General features: G+C 46.7%; 2 protein-coding genes across 2 annotated transcripts in view; one reads left to right on the top strand and one right to left on the bottom strand.

Moving 5' to 3' along the window:
* Positions 1–21,754, bottom strand: part of KCNQ5 (potassium voltage-gated channel subfamily Q member 5) — a 274,517-nt gene that overhangs the window by 41,628 nt on the left and 211,135 nt on the right. The gene's annotated exons all lie outside the window — the stretch shown is intronic.
* Positions 12,922–13,455, top strand: LOC132591850 (mpv17-like protein 2). The gene has a single exon (XM_060272256.1). The coding sequence runs from the start codon at positions 12,922–12,924 to the stop codon at positions 13,453–13,455; it is 534 nt and encodes a 177-aa protein (XP_060128239.1).

The following is a 21,754-nucleotide window of genomic DNA, read 5'->3' as shown; positions in this document are numbered from 1 at the left end:
ATTTATGGATTGCACGTTTCTAATTTTCACACTAGTTATTTATTTTGTGCACAGATGGTACGCTTAAGGTATGTTATTCTGGGCTTTTCTAGATTGTTGCTTTCATACTGATTTTATTTATTGTCTACTGATATTTGCTTGCCTGATAATAGACATGTGCTGAAATGTGTTGGGAATTTCAGCCACAAGTTCTTTGTGGTTTCTGACTTAGAAGTGGCTATTTTTATTGTGGCTGCCTGCTCCTTATTTGCTTTTGACACAATTTCTCAAATGTGTACTAAGGCCTGTAGCTGCTTTCCTAACATACTTCATGTGGCATCCAGGGAATTTGCATTCTACAAACACTACAAACTGCTGGCTTTGCAGGTGATATTCTGTTTAATGTACTGAGGCTGGTTAGCCATTTTGCTTCTTAAGGAGATGGTTGCCCTAGTATTACTTCAGTTCTTAGTTTGTGTAGGTCTAGAGCAGGCATTCCCAAACTTCAGCCCTCCAGATGTGTTGGACTACAATTCCCATCTTCCCCAACCACTGGTCCTGTTAGCTAGGGATCATGGGAGTTGTAGGCCAAAACATCTGGAGGGCCGCAGTTTGGGGATGCCTGGTCTAGAGCCACCTTCCCCAACCTGGTGTTTTGTCCAGGTGTTTTGAACCACAACTCCCATATGCCGAAGCCAGCATGGTCAGGGATGAGGGGAGTTGTAGTCCAACAACACCTACAAGCCTCCATGTCTTAACAAATTTTCTCAGGAAGGGAGTCTGAGGAACTGAGGCAAATAGTAGCAAAGAGAGACAAAATTCTAGGCTTTTCAAAAAGATAAGCCCTATCTAACCTTTTGGAGTTCTTTGAGAGTGTCAACAAGGATATGGACAGGAGTATATGTTGTGTTATTAAATTTTCAATAAGCTTTCAAAAGCTAAAAGCAGTCATGAGATGAGGGAGCAGGTCCTCTTATGGATTGGTAACAGGTTAAAAACCAAAAAGCACATTTCTCACAATGGAAGGATTTGCCCCAAGAGCTCAGTATTGGGATCTCTGCTTCCTTAATTGCAGTTAAATGACCTGGATTGGCAGGGGGGAGCAGTAATGAGGTGGCCAAGTTTGCTTATTGTTCAGGATGGTAAAAACAAAAGAAGATTGTGAGGGGCTCAAAAAGGAGCTTTCCAAAGTAGGTGAATGGCAAATGTGATTCAATGTAAGCAAGTGTAAAGTGATGCCACTGGGGCAAGACTGCCTAACTTCATATATATGCTGCTTATGGGGTCTGAACTGGCTGTCCCTTCAATTGCTTAAACCACCCACTTCAGACAGAGCAGTCAATGGGTTTTTTCTATGGATAGGATAGATATAACAGTTGTTGATACAAGGAGGATACCCTCTAAGGAAATGTTCTATAAAGGTTTAGGTTGTCCTGAGGTAGTTTTCACTGAAATTGCAAAAACATTTCAATCTGCAGATGATGTTTTTGTGTGTGTCCTGGAGGAATTCCATTTTAAATGAATGTGAGCATCAGTGGGTTGATTGTAAAGATCTGTGACTATCTTGTTTTTTATGTGACAAGAAGAACGTCCCATATGATTTGTAATGACTCTATTAAGTGCACATTTGATGGTGGGATGGATGGTTGGTATCATTTTTAAATTGTTCCAAACTTTTGTTGCTTGTGGTCCAGATGACAAAGGATGTCATAAATGCATCACCACAAATGAGCAGCTTGTTGGTGGGCTCCTTAACTATGACTTGTTCAGGCTTCTCAAAAACAAATTGGCATAAAATGGAGCCATGCAGAAGCCCAGGAGCAAACTTAAATAAGTCATCCTTAAAGAGCCCACCAACAAGCTGCTAATATGGTGGTGATACATTGGTGACATCTTTGTACTGGTGAACAGAATCAGTGGCAAATGAATGCTAGAACTTAAGGAGTTGTATCCAACTACAGTGGTGCCTCACAAGATTAATTTAATTCGTTCCACAAGTCAATTCTTTTTGCGAAAAATTCGTCTTGCGAATCGCGGTTTCCCATAGGAATGCATTGAAATTTCTTTTTTTGCCCATAGGAACGCAATAATTAAATTTCAATGCAGTCCTATGGGAAACCGCGATTCGCAAGACGAATTTTTCGCAAAACAAATTCGTCTTGCGAGTCACCATCAGATCGCAAGACGCATTCGTCTTGCGAAAAATTTGTCTTGCAGGGCATTCGTCTTGTGAGGTACCACTGTAAGTTACACTCAGAGTAGGCCCAATGAAAACAATGGACTTGTTAGTCATGTCCATGAATTTTAACGGGCCTCCTCTAAATGTATTGCACAGAACCAAAGAAAAATATTAACTCTGTCCTGCCATCAAAGTTACATGCAACAGTACCACTGAAAATTAATATAGCCCTTTGTCTTGTCATGAAACAAAACAAAGTAACCACGAACAATTCATGCAATCTACTGTCCTTCCATTTGCACAAAGTACTTGGTATGTCAAAACAGTGTTCAGATTCCTATATCCTGCCCAACATTTACTTTTAGATGTTTTACATGTAGCATTTTCCTCTGTTTTTTAAAAACTATTTTATTATTATTAAAGGTTTATTGGTTTACAAAGGTATGTGCAATGTCTCTTTTTGAAAGTTACATTTTCTGCAGGTCAGTTTCATTTGTTGAGACATTAGTGTTACATTAGGAAGAAAAGGGGGAAAGAGGTGGAGGGGGCCATGCTGGGTGGGGTGGCAATGTTTCTATTTTACTTAATGTATGTGTGGGGTTTTGTGTCCGCATCGTTTGTGCAGGTTCTTTTTGCTATTCTCTTGTTTTCCTTTGGTGGTTGGCCTAGGGTGTGGTTGTTTGTTTGTCACTGGCTGTGGTGAACTTTGTTTTCATGTGTGAGTGGGGTGGGTGGGTCTTTTTGGATCAGGTTAGCCATATTGATTCGTATGCTGTTGGTGGATTCTTGTTTGTTGTCTTGTTGGGCTGTGTATGTAATAAAGGGGAGCCATTTTTCTCTGTTAAAGAAACTGGATTTATCTGCTTAAAGCCAGACAAGTTATGATTAATCATCACCTACTCGTAAAAAGTAATTGGCAGGATTATCTTCAGGAAATTCTCTGAATAAATGGCTCTGTCTTGATTTTTGCAGATATTGTCATTTTAGCCAAATCGTCTCCTGAGTTCTCAAGAACATACACAATACTCTGGATGGAAATCCTGTTAATTATCAACATGGGAAATATTAATCACCCAGCCTCTCCAGTTTTAAAATTTTGTTTCAAGTTGCAAGAAAACTTAGAGTTTTATGATCTAAGAAACTAAAGTGGCTTAGATTTTGAAATATACTCGGAGTCGAGAGTGAATTTCATGCTCTTTATTCAGCTCATATTCATCAAGGAGAAGAAGAGAAGACGAATGGCTCTTTCCCCAAAACCATCTGCTTATATACATTATTTACACAATGGGCCTTGCGTGATTGGCTACTTCAGGGCTACACCTGTGGGCCAATTATATTGTGGATTGACTTCTGCCTGCAGCCTGATTGGCTGCTCCTACAGGCCAATCAGGTAGCAGATTCACTTCTGCCAGCCGCCTGATTGGCTGCTCCAGCAGGCCAATCAGGTTGCGGATTCACTTCCACCTGGAGTTGGATTGGGTAGCTCCCGCTGATTCTGAATCCTATTGTTCTAGGATTCAGCTCAGTACATAACACCCCTCCCCTGTAAGTTCCAGTCCTGCCCGGGAAGTTGCATTCGTAGTCCCCAAGGTCTGCTGGCCGCCTCCGTGTGCGTTGTGGCCTGGGGTGTTCCTTGGTCAGGGGTTCTGGTTCTGGCTCGTGTTCCGAGGCTGCTGGCTGTGCCGGGGCTGTCTGGTCTGGCGCCACTGAACCACTAGGTTGTGACTCTGGTTCCGGTGTCCTTCCAGCCTCGGGGCGCCCCTCTGTGCCTACTGCTTCTGCTTCCCCTGCCCACCCCTCTCGCTCTACAGGCCTCACTGCCCTGCTGTCCCCTTGGGACCCCTCTGTCCCGCTCTCCTCCCGGGTTCCTCCTGGGAATCGTCGCCGTAGCTGGTCGCAGTGGCGGCGCCAACATTGCCCCCCTTCCGTTAGTACCTCGTACGACACGGGACCGGTCACCTTGGTGACTGTGGCGGGTACCCATGCTGGGCCTACCCCAAAATTTTTTGCATACACTGGGTCCTGGGCCACAAATGTCCGGGGGTTCCTGCCTTTCCCCACCACTACCTCATCCTGAGCTCTGTCGGGGTGAAGTCGGTCCAGTCTAGTTGCAAGGCGCCGGCCCATGAGTAGTTCAGCTGGGCTCCGGCCCGTCGTTGTGCTTGGGGTGCTGTGCTGTGCTAGAAGAAATGCGGCAAGGCGGTATTCCCAGTCCCCTTGTGTTATGCGGCGGAGGCTGTCCTTGGTGGTCCGCACCATGCGCTCCGCTTGGCCATTGGTGGCAGGGTGGAATGGTGCTGAGCGGATGTGGCGGATGGCGTTCTGCGCTGTGAAGGTCTGGAACTCCTCTGACGTGAATGCGGTTCCATTGTCCGAGACGAGGGTGTCAGGGAGCCCGTGGGTTGCAAACAGCTTACGTAGTACCCGGATGGCTGCCGCCGTAGAAGTGGACGGTACCAGTGCGACCTCCAGCCATTTGGTGTAGGAATCCACCACTATGAAGAATGTTTTTCCCTGGAAGGGGCCAGCGAAGTCCACGTGCAAGCGTGACCATGGATGTCGGGCGGACTCCCAGGGCTGGACTGGGGCCCTTGGGGGATCCGGGCGGGATTCTTGGCAGGTCTGGCAGTGTTGGACCCAGGCCTCTATCTCTCTGTCAATCCCCGGCCACCACACATAACTCCTGGCAAGGGCCTTCATCCTCACTACCCCTGGGTGTGTCTCGTGTAGGGCTGTGAGGACCCTTTTGCGGAGGGGCTGGGGAACAACAACCCTGCTTCCCCATAACAGGCACCCCTTGTGGGCCGACAGTTCATGTTTGCGGTTTGTGTAGCCAGCGAATTCTGGCCCGGGGCTGCTGCTGGGCCATCCTCGCCACACCCAGTCCAGGACCCGGGAGATGACCCTATCTTTTGTGGAATGGTGCGCAACTTCTTGTGCCTGAATGGGTCGGTCGGGAAGCAGCTCCAGGGTCATAACCTCTTGCGCAGGCGCTGGGTCGGGGCCTGTTTCTGGTAGTGGTAGCCTGCTGAGTGCGTCTGCGTGGCCCATCGCCTTCCCAGGGCGGTGGATTAGTGCATACTGGTAGCCGGCAAGGAAAATTGACCACCTGAGGACACGTGGAGACAACACTTGGGGGGTCTGGTTCTCGGGGGCAAACAGGCCAAGCAACGGCTTGTGGTCAGTCACTATGGTAAAGGGCCGCCCGTACAAGAAATCATGGAATTTTTTTACGCCCTTCACGATTGCCAGACCCTCCTTGTCAATCTGTGAGTAGTTTCGTTCGGCTGCAGCAAGCGTCTGGGAGAAGTATGCCACCGGCACCTCTCTTCCATCCGGGAGTTGGTGTCCCAGGACAGCGCCGATGCCATAGGGAGAGGCGTCGCATGCCAGCACCACTGGCAGCCTCTCGTCGAAGTGTGCCAAGACCGAGTTTGAGACGAGCAAGTCCTTGACTGCCTGGAATGCGGCCCTTTGTCGCTGGCCCCACACCCAAGGGGCCCTTTTATCTAGGAGTCTGTGTAGGGGCTCCGCTACCGCTGCCTTATGGGGAAGGAAGGCATGGTAAAAGTTCAATAGTCCCAAGAATGACTGAAGTTCGGGCTTGCTCTTGGGCGCTGGGGCCTCACAAATGGCCCGTACCTTGTCACCGGTTGGATGGACCCCTTCTGCGTCCACCTTAAATCCCAGAAAGTCCACCTGCGGCACTCCCAGTAAACACTTTTCCCGCTTCACCTTGAGGCCCGCTGTCTGGAAACGGTGCAGGACGGAGCGGAGGCGGTCCTCAAATTCCTCTGGTGTGGGCCCGGCGATCAGTACATCATCGAAGAAGGGGGTGACGCCAGGAATCCCTTTAAGGAGAGAGTCCATTAGATTCTGGAATATGCCTGGTGCCACGCTAACGCCAAATTGCAGCCGCTTTACTCTGAATGCCCCTCTGTGCGTCACAATCGTCTGAGCCTCTGCTGTGGCTTCGTCCACAGGCAACTGTTGATACGCTTGGGCCAAGTCCAGTTTGCCAAAGATTTTTGACCCAGCCAGGGTGGCGAGGACATGGCTGACCACTGGCACTGGGTATGCATGGGCCGTGAGAGCCTTGTTTATGGTGCATTTGTAGTCTGCACAGATGCGGACCGAACCGTTAGGCTTGACGGGTGTGACAATTGGAGTTTCCCAGGGGGCGTTGGGCACCGGCTCCAGCACTCCTTGCTCCACGAGCCGGTCCAATTCCTCGTCTATGCGGGGTTTCAGGGCGAACGGGACCCGGCGGGCCTTGTGCCTGATGGGTCGTACAGCGGGGTCTAGCTGTAGGGCAATGGGGGGTCCTGTATATCGTCCCAATGCCCCATCGAAAACCCCTGGAAACTCTTTGCATATGGCGTCCACGTCCACTTGTAAGCTAGTGCGGTTCACCCCGGTAACGGCTAGCCCCAGAGGTCCAAACCATGCCAGTCCCAGTAAGCTAACGTAGGGGCCCTTAACTACCAGCAAGTCCAATTGTTGCTTTCGCCCTCGATATTGCACCCTGAAGGTCCCCACCCCCATTGTAGGGACCTTACGTTTCTGAAAGTCCCGGAGGGTGAATGGGGCCGGCCTTAGTTTGGGACCCCCATTAGGGCACAGTTCCCTTAATGTTCGGGCCGAGATTATGGATAGAGTTGAACCCGTGTCCAGCTCCATGCGGCATGGGGCTCCCTCTATCTGTACCTCTATATAAATTTTCTCTGTGCTGGGATGGGGCAACTGGAATACCTGGTAGTCCGTGATCTCCGTCGAGTTGCCTTGGTGCATGGTGCCGTGTGACCTGGGGCTCCTGGGTCGGTCATCTGATGCTTGTCGACGGGTGAGTCGAGCCCGACACACACGGGCGATGTGTCCCAATTTTCTGCACTGCCTGCACTCTGCGTTGCGGAAACGACAGGTCCTCCTCTCGTGGTTCTCCCCGCAGCTTGCACAGTTCCCTCCTTCTCGTCGAGGCTGCTGTGGTGTGTGTGCTGCTTGAGTGCGCCGCTGTACTCGGTGTACTTCCTCCCTGTCAGATTCGGATTCGTCGGTGAGGTCTTCGTGGTAGACCCTCGGTTGGGATGGCGGGGCCGGTCGTACCTCTTGCGTTGACCTATCGGCGGCTTCGGTTGCCAGGGCTTCCTCCAGAGCAATCTGGAACGTGAGGTCTTTTTTGGCGTAGAGGCGTCGTTGCAACATCTCGTCCCTCAGGCCACCGACGAGGCGGTCACGAAGCATGTTCTCCAACTCTGAGAAGTTGCATAACCGGGCGGCTTGGCGGAGGGAGGTCACAAACCCAGTTATGGTTTCCCCCGGGGCTTGCTGCTTTGCGTAGAAGGCATTTCGGCAAGCTACCACCGAGGGCTGTGGTGAAAAGTGCTCCTTCAGCCGTTCCATTATTGTTTTGTAAGAGACGGTAGCGACATCTCTAGGTGCAAGGAGAGCCCGGGCGATTTCAAACGTCTCCTCTCCACAGACGCTGAAGAATGTCGCCCTCTTCATGGCATCGTTGGTGACTTCTTTCGCTTGCAGGAGGAAGTTGAAACGGGCGGCGTACCCTTCCCAGTCTCCTGATGCTGGTTTGAATGGCAAGAAGCTGCTGTCGGTTGCCATTCTGGGTTCCTTGGGTCCTGGACCTGAAGCCTGGATGCACGGTGCGATGCAGCGGTGCAGCAGGTGGCGGTGCTGCGGTGCAGTGCGTGGTGGCGGTCAGCTCAGCAGGATCCCATCCTCGTCGCCAGTGAAATATACTCGGAGTCGAGAGTGAATTTCATGCTCTTTATTCAGCTCATATTCATCAAGGAGAAGAAGAGAAGACGAATGGCTCTTTCCCCAAAACCATCTGCTTATATACATTATTTACACAATGGGCCTTGCGTGATTGGCTACTTCAGGGCTACACCTGTGGGCCAATTATATTGTGGATTGACTTCTGCCTGCAGCCTGATTGGCTGCTCCTACAGGCCAATCAGGTAGCAGATTCACTTCTGCCAGCCGCCTGATTGGCTGCTCCAGCAGGCCAATCAGGTTGCGGATTCACTTCCACCTGGAGTTGGATTGGGTAGCTCCCGCTGATTCTGAATCCTATTGTTCTAGGATTCAGCTCAGTACATAACAGATTTCATAATAACAACTTGGACTGGGATGAGAAAATTGATTTGAGCTATTGCTGTGCAATATAATAGTGTTCTCTGGTAGCAAAAAATACAGGGGGGGGGGAAAGGGTGCTATATTTGAATTACCTACTCAATGGGAATTTTTGGAATGCATCTCAGCATTTAATGCACTTCAAACTACCTTTAATAATGTGGAAGAGAGCAATTTCAAGAGGCCGTTTCCCCAATATTATTGCTTTTTGGTGTGTGTCGTCCCCCCCCCCCAAATGTGGACAGCTATTCATCTTGGTTTGTTAGTCATCATAGTTCTACACAGAGTAAATCCATGCCCATTAATTTCAATGCCTCTACCCCCCCCCCGAGTATGATTAACAACCCTTTGTGTTAAAAAGAAAACACAGACCGCTTGTTAAACTGAATTGGCTAAAATAAATAATCCAGGATAGAAAGAAGCCTGTATGAGTCCACAAAGCACTTCCGCGTGTACGCTGGTAAGCGGATGTAACAAAACTTGCTTTAAAATAGGGCTGGAGGACATATTTCACCCAGGGGCCTCATTTCCCTCTGGGCAACCTTCTCGAAACCATGTGCCAGTGGTGGGCAGGGCCAGAGGCAAAAGTATAATATAGTTTTGTGTATTCAGGTAGGTAGCCGTGTTGGTCTGATGCAGTTGGGGGGGGGGGAGTTGTCCAGTAGCACCTCATAGGCCAACTAAGTTTGTTTTGGTATAAGCTTTCGTGTGCATGCACACTTCTTCAGATACATATAGTTTTGTGTAGTACAATTCCACATACATGCACCACCCTGTCCACTATATAGACCAGGGGTCCCCAAACTTACCCGGTTTTGGGCCAGATGCCCGCCACGCCGATTGCGTGGTGGGCCGGAGGGTGGGGGAGCAGCGCGGGGGCGCAGGAGCGCGCGGCTGTGCGCGCCCATGCACAAATGCTATTTCTGGCACATTCCTGACCTGGAAAGCGCCAGAAATAGCTTGTGCGCATGTGCAGAAGCCTCCTCCGACCTGGAAGTACACCGGAAAGGACGCTTGCACGTGTGCACAAGGTATTTCCATCGCCTTTCTGGGTCGGAAGTTGGCAGCCACGCCGCACCGCGCCGGTAAGAGTGGGCGGCGGCAGCGGGGGTCCCTGGGGGCCGCATAAAAGAGCCTCGGGGACCGTATGTGGCCCCTGGGCCGTAGTCTGGGGACCCCTGATCTAGACAAGCAAGAGGCATGTTCAGAGTTCAAGGACACATTCCAGCCAGACAAAAACACTTGAGGTATGAAGCAGGGCTAATGAGGGATGTGGCCTGGGGCCAGATAGAGAGGTCTGGGGGCCACATTCAGCACCCAGGCCTGAGGTTCCCCACTGTCAGGGGGTTGTTGCGGCTACTCCCGAGTAAAGACACTCCAGTCCGTTCTGTCTTTTAAGGATTTTATTGTGCATACTATTTACAGTGCAGAGATAGCAGAAAACATGACCTCCTAGTCACTCGCAGAATCTGGCAATGGCGCCTGTCTGCTTCGGGGCCAACATAATAGCTTGGGCACCCCAAAACGCCGCCTTCTCACCCTACGTTTGGGCGCTTGCCTCAATTCGGGCGCCAGAAGCGGCTGTGCTCCCTCCTCCAGCTGTGGGCTAGTGCGGTGCTGGTGCTCTGATACATCGCTGAGCCTTCCTTCATCCACTAGTTGGCTTGGGCAGTGCAGGGGCTCTGATACCTCACTGAGCCTTCCCTCCATTCCGCTTCCCCCTTCATTCCCCCCCCCCGCCTGACCCTCTGCTACCGCTCTCGCTGGGCGAAGTGCTGGTCAGGATGATGGAGGGAGGCTCTCTGTAGGGAGTCCCCCTGACACCCACCTCTGCTTTAAAATATAGCAAGTCCCCATCCTGCCAGATGGAATTCAAAGGCTTGCAAGAAGGCATATTTATGGGAAGGCAAACTGGAGTAGCTCAGCAAATCTGAGGCAGTGGCAATGAGCATGCCCAGACACTGTGAGGACTGGGAATGTTTTGGAAGCTGAGTTCCAGCCAGGTCCCTTTTTCACTTTCAGTTGCTGAGTTCAACTGCCACCCCTTTGGCTCATTCACACAGGCAAATCCAGCCTGTGGTACTTACTGACAACAAGCTTAGACACTTCTACTCAGAAGTAAGTCCCACTGAGTGCAAAAAAACCTTTCCCCCAGGTAGATGGATCTACTTGGGTGTTGAGAAGATGGGTGAATTCTTGGGGCTGCCCTAACACTTTAAAAAAATCCCTTAAAGCAAGTTCCCCTAAAGTCAACCTCAGTCCTGCTGTTGCAAGGAGGCAGCCTGACAAAGTAAGGTAAATCTTCCTCTCCCCACTCCCTCATGCTTTTCCATCACCTGTCCTGACAGAGAGAAAAAAGGAGGACAGGAGATAATATTCTCCCCAGGTTAAGCACTGTGATAAACACCTCTGAGTGTTAGTGACTCAAAGGATTGCATACTCCTATGCTGTAGCAAGCTGGCCCAACAAAATACAGCATATTCCGGCGTATAAGACAACTGAGCGTATAAGACGACCCCCAACTTTTGAGAAGATTTTCCTGGGTTAAAAAGTAGTCTTATACGCAGGAATATACAGTACTTAACTGCCTCAGTTGTATCTCTTATTCTGATATTAAAATAGTGAAATATATGCTTATACCAACCAAACACTACATGCATTTTCAGGTACATATTTACAAAAATACACACAGGATGATATCAACAAAGCCATACTCAGAATAGACTCATGAGTATTTTACGTTATGTGGGATAGGAAACATCCACGAATAGGTCATTTCCCACCTGCATTGCTGCAACATGTTACATATAACTGGATGGGAAACCATTTTCTGCCTGAGGGATGCATGCCTTTGTGGCCACATCCCAATGCAGAGCACAGCCAGAAGCAAACATAGGCGTGGCAGGAGACAAAGAGTAGTTAGAATAATGAATGTTATTCTTACCTATGTATAATAGACTAAATCCCAGATTTGTCTGCCAGGCCCCACCCTTGCTCTTTAATTCTTGAAAGCTCTAGCTAGCAAAGGAATTCTGTAGCCCTTCTATCAGCTTCGGCTCTTCTATTTTCCAAACGCCTTCCAAGCCCAATTCACTTTGCTGCACGTGGCAGGGCAGAATTTCAAACAAATGCATGTTCTCCCAAGCCCACATTCCCAGCATGTCCACACTCTTTATGCTGGCTTGGTCATGCCCACAGAATGGAAGACGGCCAGATTCCCAAGAACATGCTCTATAGTGAGATGGCTTCAGGTACCAGGCCTGTTGGCAGACCAACTCTGTCCTATAAAGAGGTCTGCAGATGTGACATGAAGGCTGGCAACAGCAACCTTGCCATGCGGGAATCCCTTGCGGACAACAGCGGTGCCTGGAGACAGACAGACAGACAGGCTGCGTATCCATAGCAGGGACCAGAGGCAAAATGACTGCTGGGAGGAGTGCAGAGAGAAGAAACACCATGGAGCATCTGCAGAAGCACAACTGTACGCCTTCATCTGCACCAGCTGCAACAAAACTTGTCTCTTCCGCATCGGTCTCTACAGCAGCAGCTGCAACCTTCCAGCAGCTTGACCTCACCCCCAAAGTTGCACTCCTCCATTGTCTGTCTGTCCCCAGGATGCCAAAGGTTATTTTCTTTAAAACCGTAAATGGCTCTGCTTATTTTGCATTTGAAGGAAGGCATTTTACTGTATGTACATTCTAATCCTCCTCCAGAACTGAAAGTGAGAGCCACTCCTTTATGAAGGTAATATCACCTAAGGCCCACTGGGCTACTTCTCTTTTTTGGGGTGTGTGGAGGTGGGTAGAGAGGGGTTACACAAGCACAAATGACTGTACAAAGCAGAAGAAGCAGCAGCAACCAAGTGGTCAGGGAAAAGAGTGAAAACATTTTTTCACCTGAAATAGCCAGGGACTTCTGAAAACCTTTCCTAGCTATTTTCCAAGTTATTTAATGGTATGCTATTATATCGAATTTGAAACTATAAAAACTTTTCTATGATTTCTTTTGTATAGGTCTTCATAATGAAAGCTGAAGGTTATTTTGTTTGTTTTTGCTTGTAAGTTGTTTTGTACGCTTTCTTTAGTGGAAAAGCAACTACTTTATAGGTATCCTATTCAGGGTCATCAGTCAAGGGGCCAATTAAGATAAAGTGCATTTACGTTCTGTTGAAATAAAAAGGATGTAAGCAAAGTAAAAGTTTGCTTTCTTTGGATTGCTCATCTTAAGTGACGTAAGAAACAGCTATATTTACTTGTACCTGTTCAGTTGATGCAATTTCTTTTCCTGCTACGTGTGTGCAAGATGCTGAAGATCAGCCATGACATCATAATAAAGCACAAAAGTAAAATTCTTCACTAGAATACTATGATGTATTTCCTGTGACACATCATACATGCCTGCTGTAACATTATTCTTCCTCAGGTCCTCACAATGAAATAATCCTCCTAAAAGCACAATGCAACCATCCCTGAAAAAGAATACCTTCAGTCTGGGAAAGGCAGGCTGAAAGTTCAGGAAAAATGCTCTCAACATAGTTACCGGATCTGCATGCATTTCTTTCAGAGGAGAAAGAGAGGAAGATGCGGGCCCGTATTATACAACAGCTAGCCGCGATGGCCCGTTTCTATGCTCCACTGTTTGGAGGGCGGAACCTTATCATTACCAATACAGTGAGTAGCGGTTTCTTGCTGGGACTTGCAGATATAGTTCAGCAGTCTTTGGAACGAAGGCAAAATCCCAAACGGAAGTGGGATCTTGAGCGTGCATCTCACATGTTTATAACGGGATGTACCATGGGACCGCCCCTACATTACTGGTACACCTTGGTAGACAAACTAACCCCGAGAAAAGGACTTGGACACATCAAAGTTGTCATCATCAAGGTAACAATAGATCAGCTTTTTGCTCCATTCTTCGGGTGCTGGTATTTCATGACAATGGGACTACTTCAAGGTCACACCGTGGCAGCCAGCTGGAAGGAATTTAAGGAGAAATTCCCAGAGTATTTCTTGGCAGAACTCACTGTGTGGCCAGCAGCTCAGATGGTCAATTTTCTATTTCTTGACGCTCGCTATCGAGTGCTATTTGTGAATGTAGTGACCTTGGGGTGGAACATATATCTTTCATATCTCAAACACAGAAGTTGAGGACTGCAAGGAATTGGAAGCAGAAAAGTGAAGCACAAGTATACTTCTCTGGACTGAATGTGTTGGCTCAAAATACAAACAGATTTGATGCTGCCCCCTTGGAATTTTATTGTTACAGTCAGTGCTTTTTCTTTTTTTTAGATAAAAAAGTGTCGGTACTCACCATGAAATTGTTACAGTAAATGCCACACTTTTAACATTTGGGGGGAAAGGCACTGCGTACCCTAGAGTACCCCCAGAAAAAAAGCACTGGTTGCAGTCCTTTTCACAAAAAGCAAGATAGAATAATGTTTCCCTATCCTAGTTTCCCCATGTATTTTTTTTTAAAATTAAACATAATTCATTTATTTCATAAAAATTATATACTGATTGATTGTAAAAAGAAAACCCTTCAATATGGTTTACAAACACAATAAAACGATAAAATCATCAGTGAAACCCATTAAAAACAACTATTCAAAATACTGTACACAAGACTAGGTTAAGAATCCAGTCCTAAACTGAACAAGGGGCTTCCTTGTATTCATTCATCTCAAAAAATTATCTGCCTTTTTCCAGCTATTAGCAACCACTCAAAGACATTTACCTTAATTGATCATTTTTAAAATGTACACACACAGAAGAGGTTAAAAACCGAGAATGCAAGTGGTTGTTTTGAAAGTAGCCCTCAGGAGAATGTTCAATCAGCCCAAGGATTTCTCCTTGTGAGGGAATGTTCTTCCCCTCTCCTCTCCCATCACCCCCTAAATCTCTTCTGGAGGTTCTCCCAACCTTCCAGAGCAGATTTGGAGATGGCTTGCGGCGCATGCAAGAGAGAGGGAAATCCCCTTGAGCTGACGCTAATCCTTGTGCTAGTGCAACAATTTAGTTGGAACACCACCCAGTTATTATTTCTGAGTAAATATAAGTATAAAGGACTTAAATTATTGGGGGGGGGGTTCCTGCCCCAGGAAATGTATACAATTCAGTATTTTTCAGCCTTGACTGAGTCATAGGGCAAACATTTCAGATGTAAATGTCCCATGAAACCGAAACAAAATGCAATAGAGATTTTCTTTGAGGAAACAGAGGGCTTATCCACATTTACCTTTTGCACCACTCTGTCCAGGCACAGGTCCTGCTTTAAAGCTCTGTGTTTGAGCTTTTTGGGTTTTTGTCATCATCCCCACCTCCAGTTCCCCCCACAATAACTCATTCTTTATTGCTCAATCGGAGCAATCGTCAATTCGGGTTTCCCGTGGATTGACACTTGCTCTGCTCTGATTGGGCGCCAAAGAGCAGGATTTTTGCAAGGAAAGTTCCAAAAAGAAAAAGGTGCTAGGACACAGAGTTTTAAAGTGCAGTCCTTGCCTGGAAAGAGCGGAGGAAAATGTGGATAAGCCCTAATTCATGTTTGCTCAGTTTATGCAGCTCAGTCTCCTCCTCTGGCTTGGGGACATACTACAAATTCTTTCCAGATTTGAACTACTAATCACTACAGTCCAAACCCCCTTTTTGCTGGACTGCATAGAGTTCGGTTGGGCAGAAATGTCCCTCTTATCACCCATGCTGACTCCCACCCAGAGAGAGATGCCAGCACCACTCAGCTAGTGTGGAACTCCCCATTTTGCCTGCCGAATGTGCGAGTGAGAGTACCATTGGCAGGGTCCTCACTATCAACAGCCTATGGAAATCCCTGAAATGGGTATTCAAGGGTCAAAGAGGGGCTGAGCCAGGCCAGTATCCACTGAATGCTGAGCTGGCCCTGCTGCCATCACATGACGGCATTGAGCCCAATTGCCAAAGCAAATCCACAGCATTTTTGGCTGCCCACTACATTCTGCCCTGGTGGGAGCAGCGTGGCAGTCCCATTAAGCCTGGCCAGAGCCTGGATTGCGCCCTTACTCTTGATTTAGGAATTCTTGGCTGGAAAAATAACAACAGCATCTGAAACATTTGCACCCCTTTCACCTGGCTGGCCCGTACCTCTAGGCAGTGTGAGGAAGCAGATTTTGAGGTATAAATGGGGTAATTAAAATGGCCAATGATGTAGTTTATTATTCTGTGCTTGCAACTGGGGAACAGAATTTTGAGTTTCTGACTCAAGCACCAAAACATCTTGGATCATCTTGAACAGCCCCGTGTTGGTGAGAGCATCAGACCTGCTTACATTCTTCTCTTGCCCACTTCAAATCTGTTTCAATTGCGCAACTGCACAGGGGGTAGTCTTGGTGGATTGTTCTCACAAGCTGAAGTTGCTGTTGTTGCTTTAATTACATTTGGGAAGCATTAAAGGAATGGAATAAAGAATAATCGCTTGTCACAATTCAGGAAAGATAACGCATTTCTTTCAAAAACAAGAAACCCACAACATGACTCAACAGTCAGTAAGAAGGAAGGAACAGAAGGCAGGGAAGGAACAGCCCCAAGAACCTCACAGCTGGATCCTCCTACAGTAGGATGATTTCCCCAGCTTCATACTGACATGATTGGTATGCTGGATGGTTCTCAAATGCCCTCTTGTCCTGAAGGTACGGCCCAGAACTGAATTAGTTCTGGTGAGGGCTTGCAGGTCTCTACAGATCAGAGGTAAAACACACACCTGAAGGATTAAAGAATAGCTTGCCAGTAGCTTACAAAACAGATTAATGTGCAATGATGCATGCCTTTAGCATAGGAGCAAGCAGAGCTGCCATGCAGACTAATTCGCTAAACAGAAGTACTGGCTTGGGTTGAAAATACCAAACTCTGGTGGACTTAATAAGGAATGCAGGAGAGAGAGTGAGTGGGGAAAAAAGACCCTCTGAATGTACCCTCTGCAAGAAATCTGCAGACAGCAACAACATCTGTAGTAGTTTACTGGTGGGCTGCTTAAGTCCACTGTAAGGCACTGGTACATAGGGTTTGGGGGGACGGGACCTGGAACCTGAGACTCTTACTAAAGAGCTTTACTACATAGCAGACTAAAGGTACGATGTGTTTGTTGATGTGCACTAGATAGCATCACTCAGTGGGGCACTAGCATCATGGCTGGTGCTGCTACCACTTAACAGTTGTAAACTCAGCCCCAGGAACAAACCCACTGTGCCTCAACCTCCCAAGGGCATCCAGTTCCCCCCCTTCAGTGGTGCTTTGTTGTCGTACTATCATATAAGCCACCCGTGTCCACCTTGATCTCCCCACCTGTTTACTATAGCAGCTGACCTAGGAAATTTGCGCTTGACCACAAATGCAACCAATTGAAAGGCATAATAATATTAGCAGCAGACGTGCCAGCTATTTTAATATCAGGTGGTGCAAGCAGGGGATGATAGCAAAAAGTTGAGAACGTGGTTAAAACGCCCATGTTAAAATAAAGCACCCAGCATCATAATCATAAGCTTTTAAGAAGAGTTCTCTTGTGCCATTCTGCTTATAAATGCATGAAGGCTGCTGCTCAAACTTATAAGTTCATCTATTGTGATCCATAGCTGCCAAGTTTTCCCTTTTCTCACGAGGAAGCCTATTCAGCATAAGGGAATTTCCCTTAAAAAAGGGAGAACTTGGCAGCTATGTTGTGACCTGAAAAGGTAACAATTATCTAGTGAGGTATAAAGAAGAAAGGGTGGGGGGCAGGGGGCAGAGAACCACCTTTCCCATATACACATAACCTCTAATGGAATTTTCTAATTAGCTACAACAATTCTGTCAGTAGAGAGGACTTTAAATTCACACAATTATTTAAAGGGGGGTACTACACTTGCTTAAACAAAGCCTGACACTCAAAACTGTATCATGTATCATGCTTTTAATTAGAAATTAATATTTCAATTAATTTAGCATTGGCATGAGCAAGGTAAGAGAAAGGCTCATTTGTAGCCTTGTCTGTGTCAGGCATGTTCCTATTTAATCTATTTTAGTATATCTGCATTCCCCCAGCTGCCTCCAAGAACAACTAGGAGTGGTTGAGGAAGGTTAGGCTGAGAGATACTGACCCCAAGAGCTTGCCAGGCAACATCAATAGCAACTCAGGCAGCCAGCCCTTCTCCTCCTGCACCTCTTTTTCCACAACAGGCACCCAGGAAGTAGAAAGATCAATTAGCAGTTCCCCTTGCAAGTTCTCCGGCACCTCCATTTTCTCATCCTCTTCGCCATCCTCTACAGCTGGTTCCCAGGGGTCAATCAGAAGCAGCTTCTTGGGGCGCTCTCTTCCACCACCACTTGCCCCCCGAGAGTAAGAGAGATATCAATCAGCAGCCCCTCTTCAGCTCCAGCCAGCTTGGTATCTTTTTCTTCCACCGCCGTCTCCTGGCATGGAGTCACGTTTTGATCTCCCTGGAGACTTCTCCCCCACACTTTCAGCGGCTGCACCTGCTGCTCATAGTCCTCTCGCATCCGCTCCCGTTGTTGCCTTTGGTGCTCATGCATCAGCTTCAACTGCTCAAGGACTGCTGTTATTTCTTCCTCCATTTTCGACTTCTAGGCCTTCTCTCCAGGAAACCCAGATCCCACTTCTGACACCAGTGTTACAAAAGCCCAGCGCTTGTCCCTCTCTCTGCCAAGCCGTGGCAAAAGTGCATGGGATCTCAGGCACCCACACGAGGTCTGTGTCCCTTTTGAGAGTAGAAGACACAGTGGAGACTGGGGTGCTTTAAGAAATAGGGTTTATTCACCTATTTATACCCTCAGTCTGCTTGGAGGGGGTCCGGATCTTACAGCATGGCCCAGAGCATTGCAGAAGTCCTTCCTTCACTCTTGCCCAGATGGATCTTCCCTTTCTTCTTCTCAGAAGCCAGAGCCCTCCCCCAGAGAAGTTACCCTGGCAACCTTCCAGATCTCCAATCTCTGGTCACACCTGGGACAAGGAGTTGTTGAAGACCCTTGCGACGAACCCCCTCGCCAACGTTGCCAATAGATTATGAGACTAAAGGGTACAGGGGTAAAGCAATCCCCACTCAATTCCTTACGTCTTAAAATAAACCCCTCAATTCTGGGCTTCTCAGTAAAGAGAGTCTAATTCCAGCTTTCGTGGCCTGATCTCACAAACACTCAGAGCTATTTGAATGAACAACCTCTTGCCTACAGAACAGGGACTCCCTCAACTCAGATCCTCACTGTATCAGTCTGCCATATCACCCTGGCAAACTTGTGGCACTCTAGGTTTTCACCATACTGCCCTTCCTGTGTGACTCTAGGACACAAACTATCCCCTTTTCCTTAGGTAAGTTTTGCCCTTTTCTGAGTCTCCACCTCTTTGAGTTTTAATACGCTGCTGGAAAAGCCAAGACGATACTCTTTGGCACAAAAAGAAGATGAATTTTATTTTATTGAGAACATTGGTTTTTCTTTTGTTAACGATGCATAAGTTTACAAGCTTAGTTACATTTATACATTAACTCTGTCAGACTTTAACTTCAAGTTATCCTAAGCCTAACCTAAACCACCACTATCCTGGCCCCACCATCTTCGTCACCACCCTCCCACTCTTCCAACTGCCAAAACGGTTATTCCCTCCTTTTTAAACCGGGCCACCGTCCCGCCTCCTAAAGATGCGCTGTCAGTTAAGCTGGAGGTGGATTAACTCTTTGTAATCCAGGGTGTAATAAATCTTCCATCCTGGGGCTAATCCGTTACAACCCTCAATGGCTATTGCAATGCTAACAGCTCTGCTCTTCCCTCAGCCAGCCCAGGAATCTCCTTGCAGTTTATAGTCTCCCTGCGTATCACAAAGAACCCCAAATCCTGGCATTTATTCATTTCTAGGGTTTACCCCAAATCTCTAGCAATATGAATTAAGCCCATGACTCCCCAATCTTAGCATTCCACTTTGGATCAGCCTTTGCACAGATACAAGAAGTCCTTCTGTTCATGGAAGGCCGCCTTATTAAAGGGGCTATCTGTCATCTAGTGGCTAATTCTGCTCATGGATTTCTGGACTGAACCCTCTGCGATTGCACACCAGCTACTAAGTGAGAGAGATATAACGTGGAAGACTGTAAATCGCCAAGGAAGGAAGTAGGCAGCAATTCAGCATGAGTGAAATTGATGCACTTATACATATGCTGCTCTTAGTTGGATTGTGGCCTAAGTGTGCAAATCAACAAAACATTTACTCCAGAATAATTTTGCTAAATTTAGTGGGACTACCCAGAAATCGAATGGTTATGGCTCTGCCTTCTTACAGTAACTAGTAACAGTTCAGAACACTAGCCAAAAAATTCAGACTTGAGCAAAAAATGGAATAAAAAAGGCTCATAAAGTACACATGGTATTTCAAAATCATGGTTCCTTACCTATAAATTATAATTGGGGTACAATCAAAGGTGCAGACTTAACTATCTCTTTCAGCAGAATTGCCAATTTCTCTCCCTGTTCTCAAATGCAGAAAACACGTTGATAGCAGCATTTTGCATCAGAAAATATGGCAAGGGAAAGAAACTCTGAGGTTGATTGTAAAGGCAGATCATCATTTTATTTTCCAAAGTGATTATAATGGAGGCATCATTGCCTATAGTGTGCCTGCTCACCCCACTGTTCTATCTGTTCACAGGTTTTACAGGAAATGTTTCAAAAACCTGTTTGATCAGAGATCATAACACACCCCATTTCTCACTCCCTCCCAACAACTGACCCTCCTTGATCCCCCCATTTTTGCACCCCCCTCCCAGAGCATTTCCACCACGACTACACTAATGAGATGTAGTACACACCCTCCACCATACTGAGAAAATCCCTTAATCCTTATTTTATCTTATTTTATTCTTTGGTAGATTTACCGTGGGAGGGGATCACGGAAAATTGCTTCCCTTCCCATTCCAGGAACAGAGCAATTCATGGGGCAAGGTCCTCAGCTCAATGATAGAACACATGCTTCAGATGCAAAAGATCCCAGGTTCAATACCTGACGTCTCTAGGTAGGGCTGGGAAGACCTCCTGTCTGAAACCCTGGAGAGCTGCTGCCTATCATCGCCAACAGTACTGAGCTAGATAGATAATGAAGACTGAGGTATATGGATCATGAATATTGCACTGGGTAGTTTGAATTGGTATAAGGCAGCTCCCTATGTTCTATGAAGATTAAAGCCAAATGAGAACCAATGCGACCAAGAGTGCTGATAGAGAGATTCCATTTCCCTGGTAAAATCTGGAATTTAAAGCCAATGAACCAAGAAGTCACAAATACTTGGGCTACTCACAGGCTGCTTGTGGAAATGAAATTATATACAATTTCATGTGCTATCTATGACATCAGTAATGGCAACTATTAATATTAATAATATTTAGATAAAAAATAACATTCCTCCCAATGAAGCCCTTGGCAGCAAACAATGAAGAAATAAGAGAAAAAAGCCCAGTTAAAGGCAAACCAAGTATCCTCACAACTAATAACTTAAAAATTGCCAGGAACAATATCCTTCAATCACCAAATGCCTGGGCGAACAGGGATTTTTTTTTTTAATGTTTTATTTCAAAAATGTAGAAACAACAACAAAATAGAGTTACACCTTGTAATTACCAACAGAAGCTAATGCATTTAACATACCTTTCTTCTTTATGTGTAGGTAAGCATATATGGAAGATCCACTGCAACTTGGGGATTTTCTGAATACTTCATCATAATATTACAGTACTTAGTCTCTTTTCCATAATCTGAGGAAAGGCTTTAATAAATGTTGATGTATATGTCCCTGATGTGTATATGATAAAAAAATCATATCACACTATATATATAAAAAAATCAAATGTTTTTGCTTTAGCTTTTTATTTTGCCAAAACTTCAATGTCAAAAGTTCTGAAATTGTCCAAATGTTGTTTACTACCCTGAGAGCAGGCATCACCATAGATACTATTAATTCCTTAGATGCCACTTTCTCATTTTTTTCCTCCCAGACCTAATGCTGGTGTGACATATGGTATATAGTCTGATGGGGAGTATTTTGCCCCTGAAAAGTCCCCAAGCCAGAGGAGGAAACTGATCTGCGTAAACTGAACAAACATGAATTAATCTCCTTGAATTAATCTCTCTTGCATGACATTCATGTTTCCTGGGACATTTGATTCTGAAATATTCGCTCTATGGCTAGGCGAGGCTAAAAACAAAGTCGTGTGCCTTGCTTTGGTGCACTGCTTCAAAGCACTGAGTAGGGAGGGCTCTTTGCAAGGGACAAAGGACTTTACAAGAGCTCTCCTTGGCTCTTTGCAAGCTCCTTCAAGGGTCAGCTGGCTTCGGAGTTGCCTATGGGGAACTTCGTAGCATGGCCAATCCCAGAGTGTGGAAGTCCATGCCTATCAGCTAAAAGGTGCTGACTTCAAGCTCCACTTTCTGCTGGAATTGGCTGCA

This window comes from Zootoca vivipara, chromosome 3 (assembly GCF_963506605.1).
Source record: "Zootoca vivipara chromosome 3, rZooViv1.1, whole genome shotgun sequence".
In the NCBI taxonomy this organism is placed as follows: Eukaryota; Metazoa; Chordata; class Lepidosauria; order Squamata; family Lacertidae; genus Zootoca; species Zootoca vivipara.
The sequence above is the reverse complement of the archived record's forward strand: the minus strand, read 5'-3'. Positions and strand labels throughout refer to the sequence as shown.

Coding starts and splice junctions, on each gene's coding strand:
- LOC132591850 (XM_060272256.1), top strand. CDS start 12,922: ATGGCCCGTTTCTATGCTCCACTGTTTGGAGGGCGGAACCTTATCATT.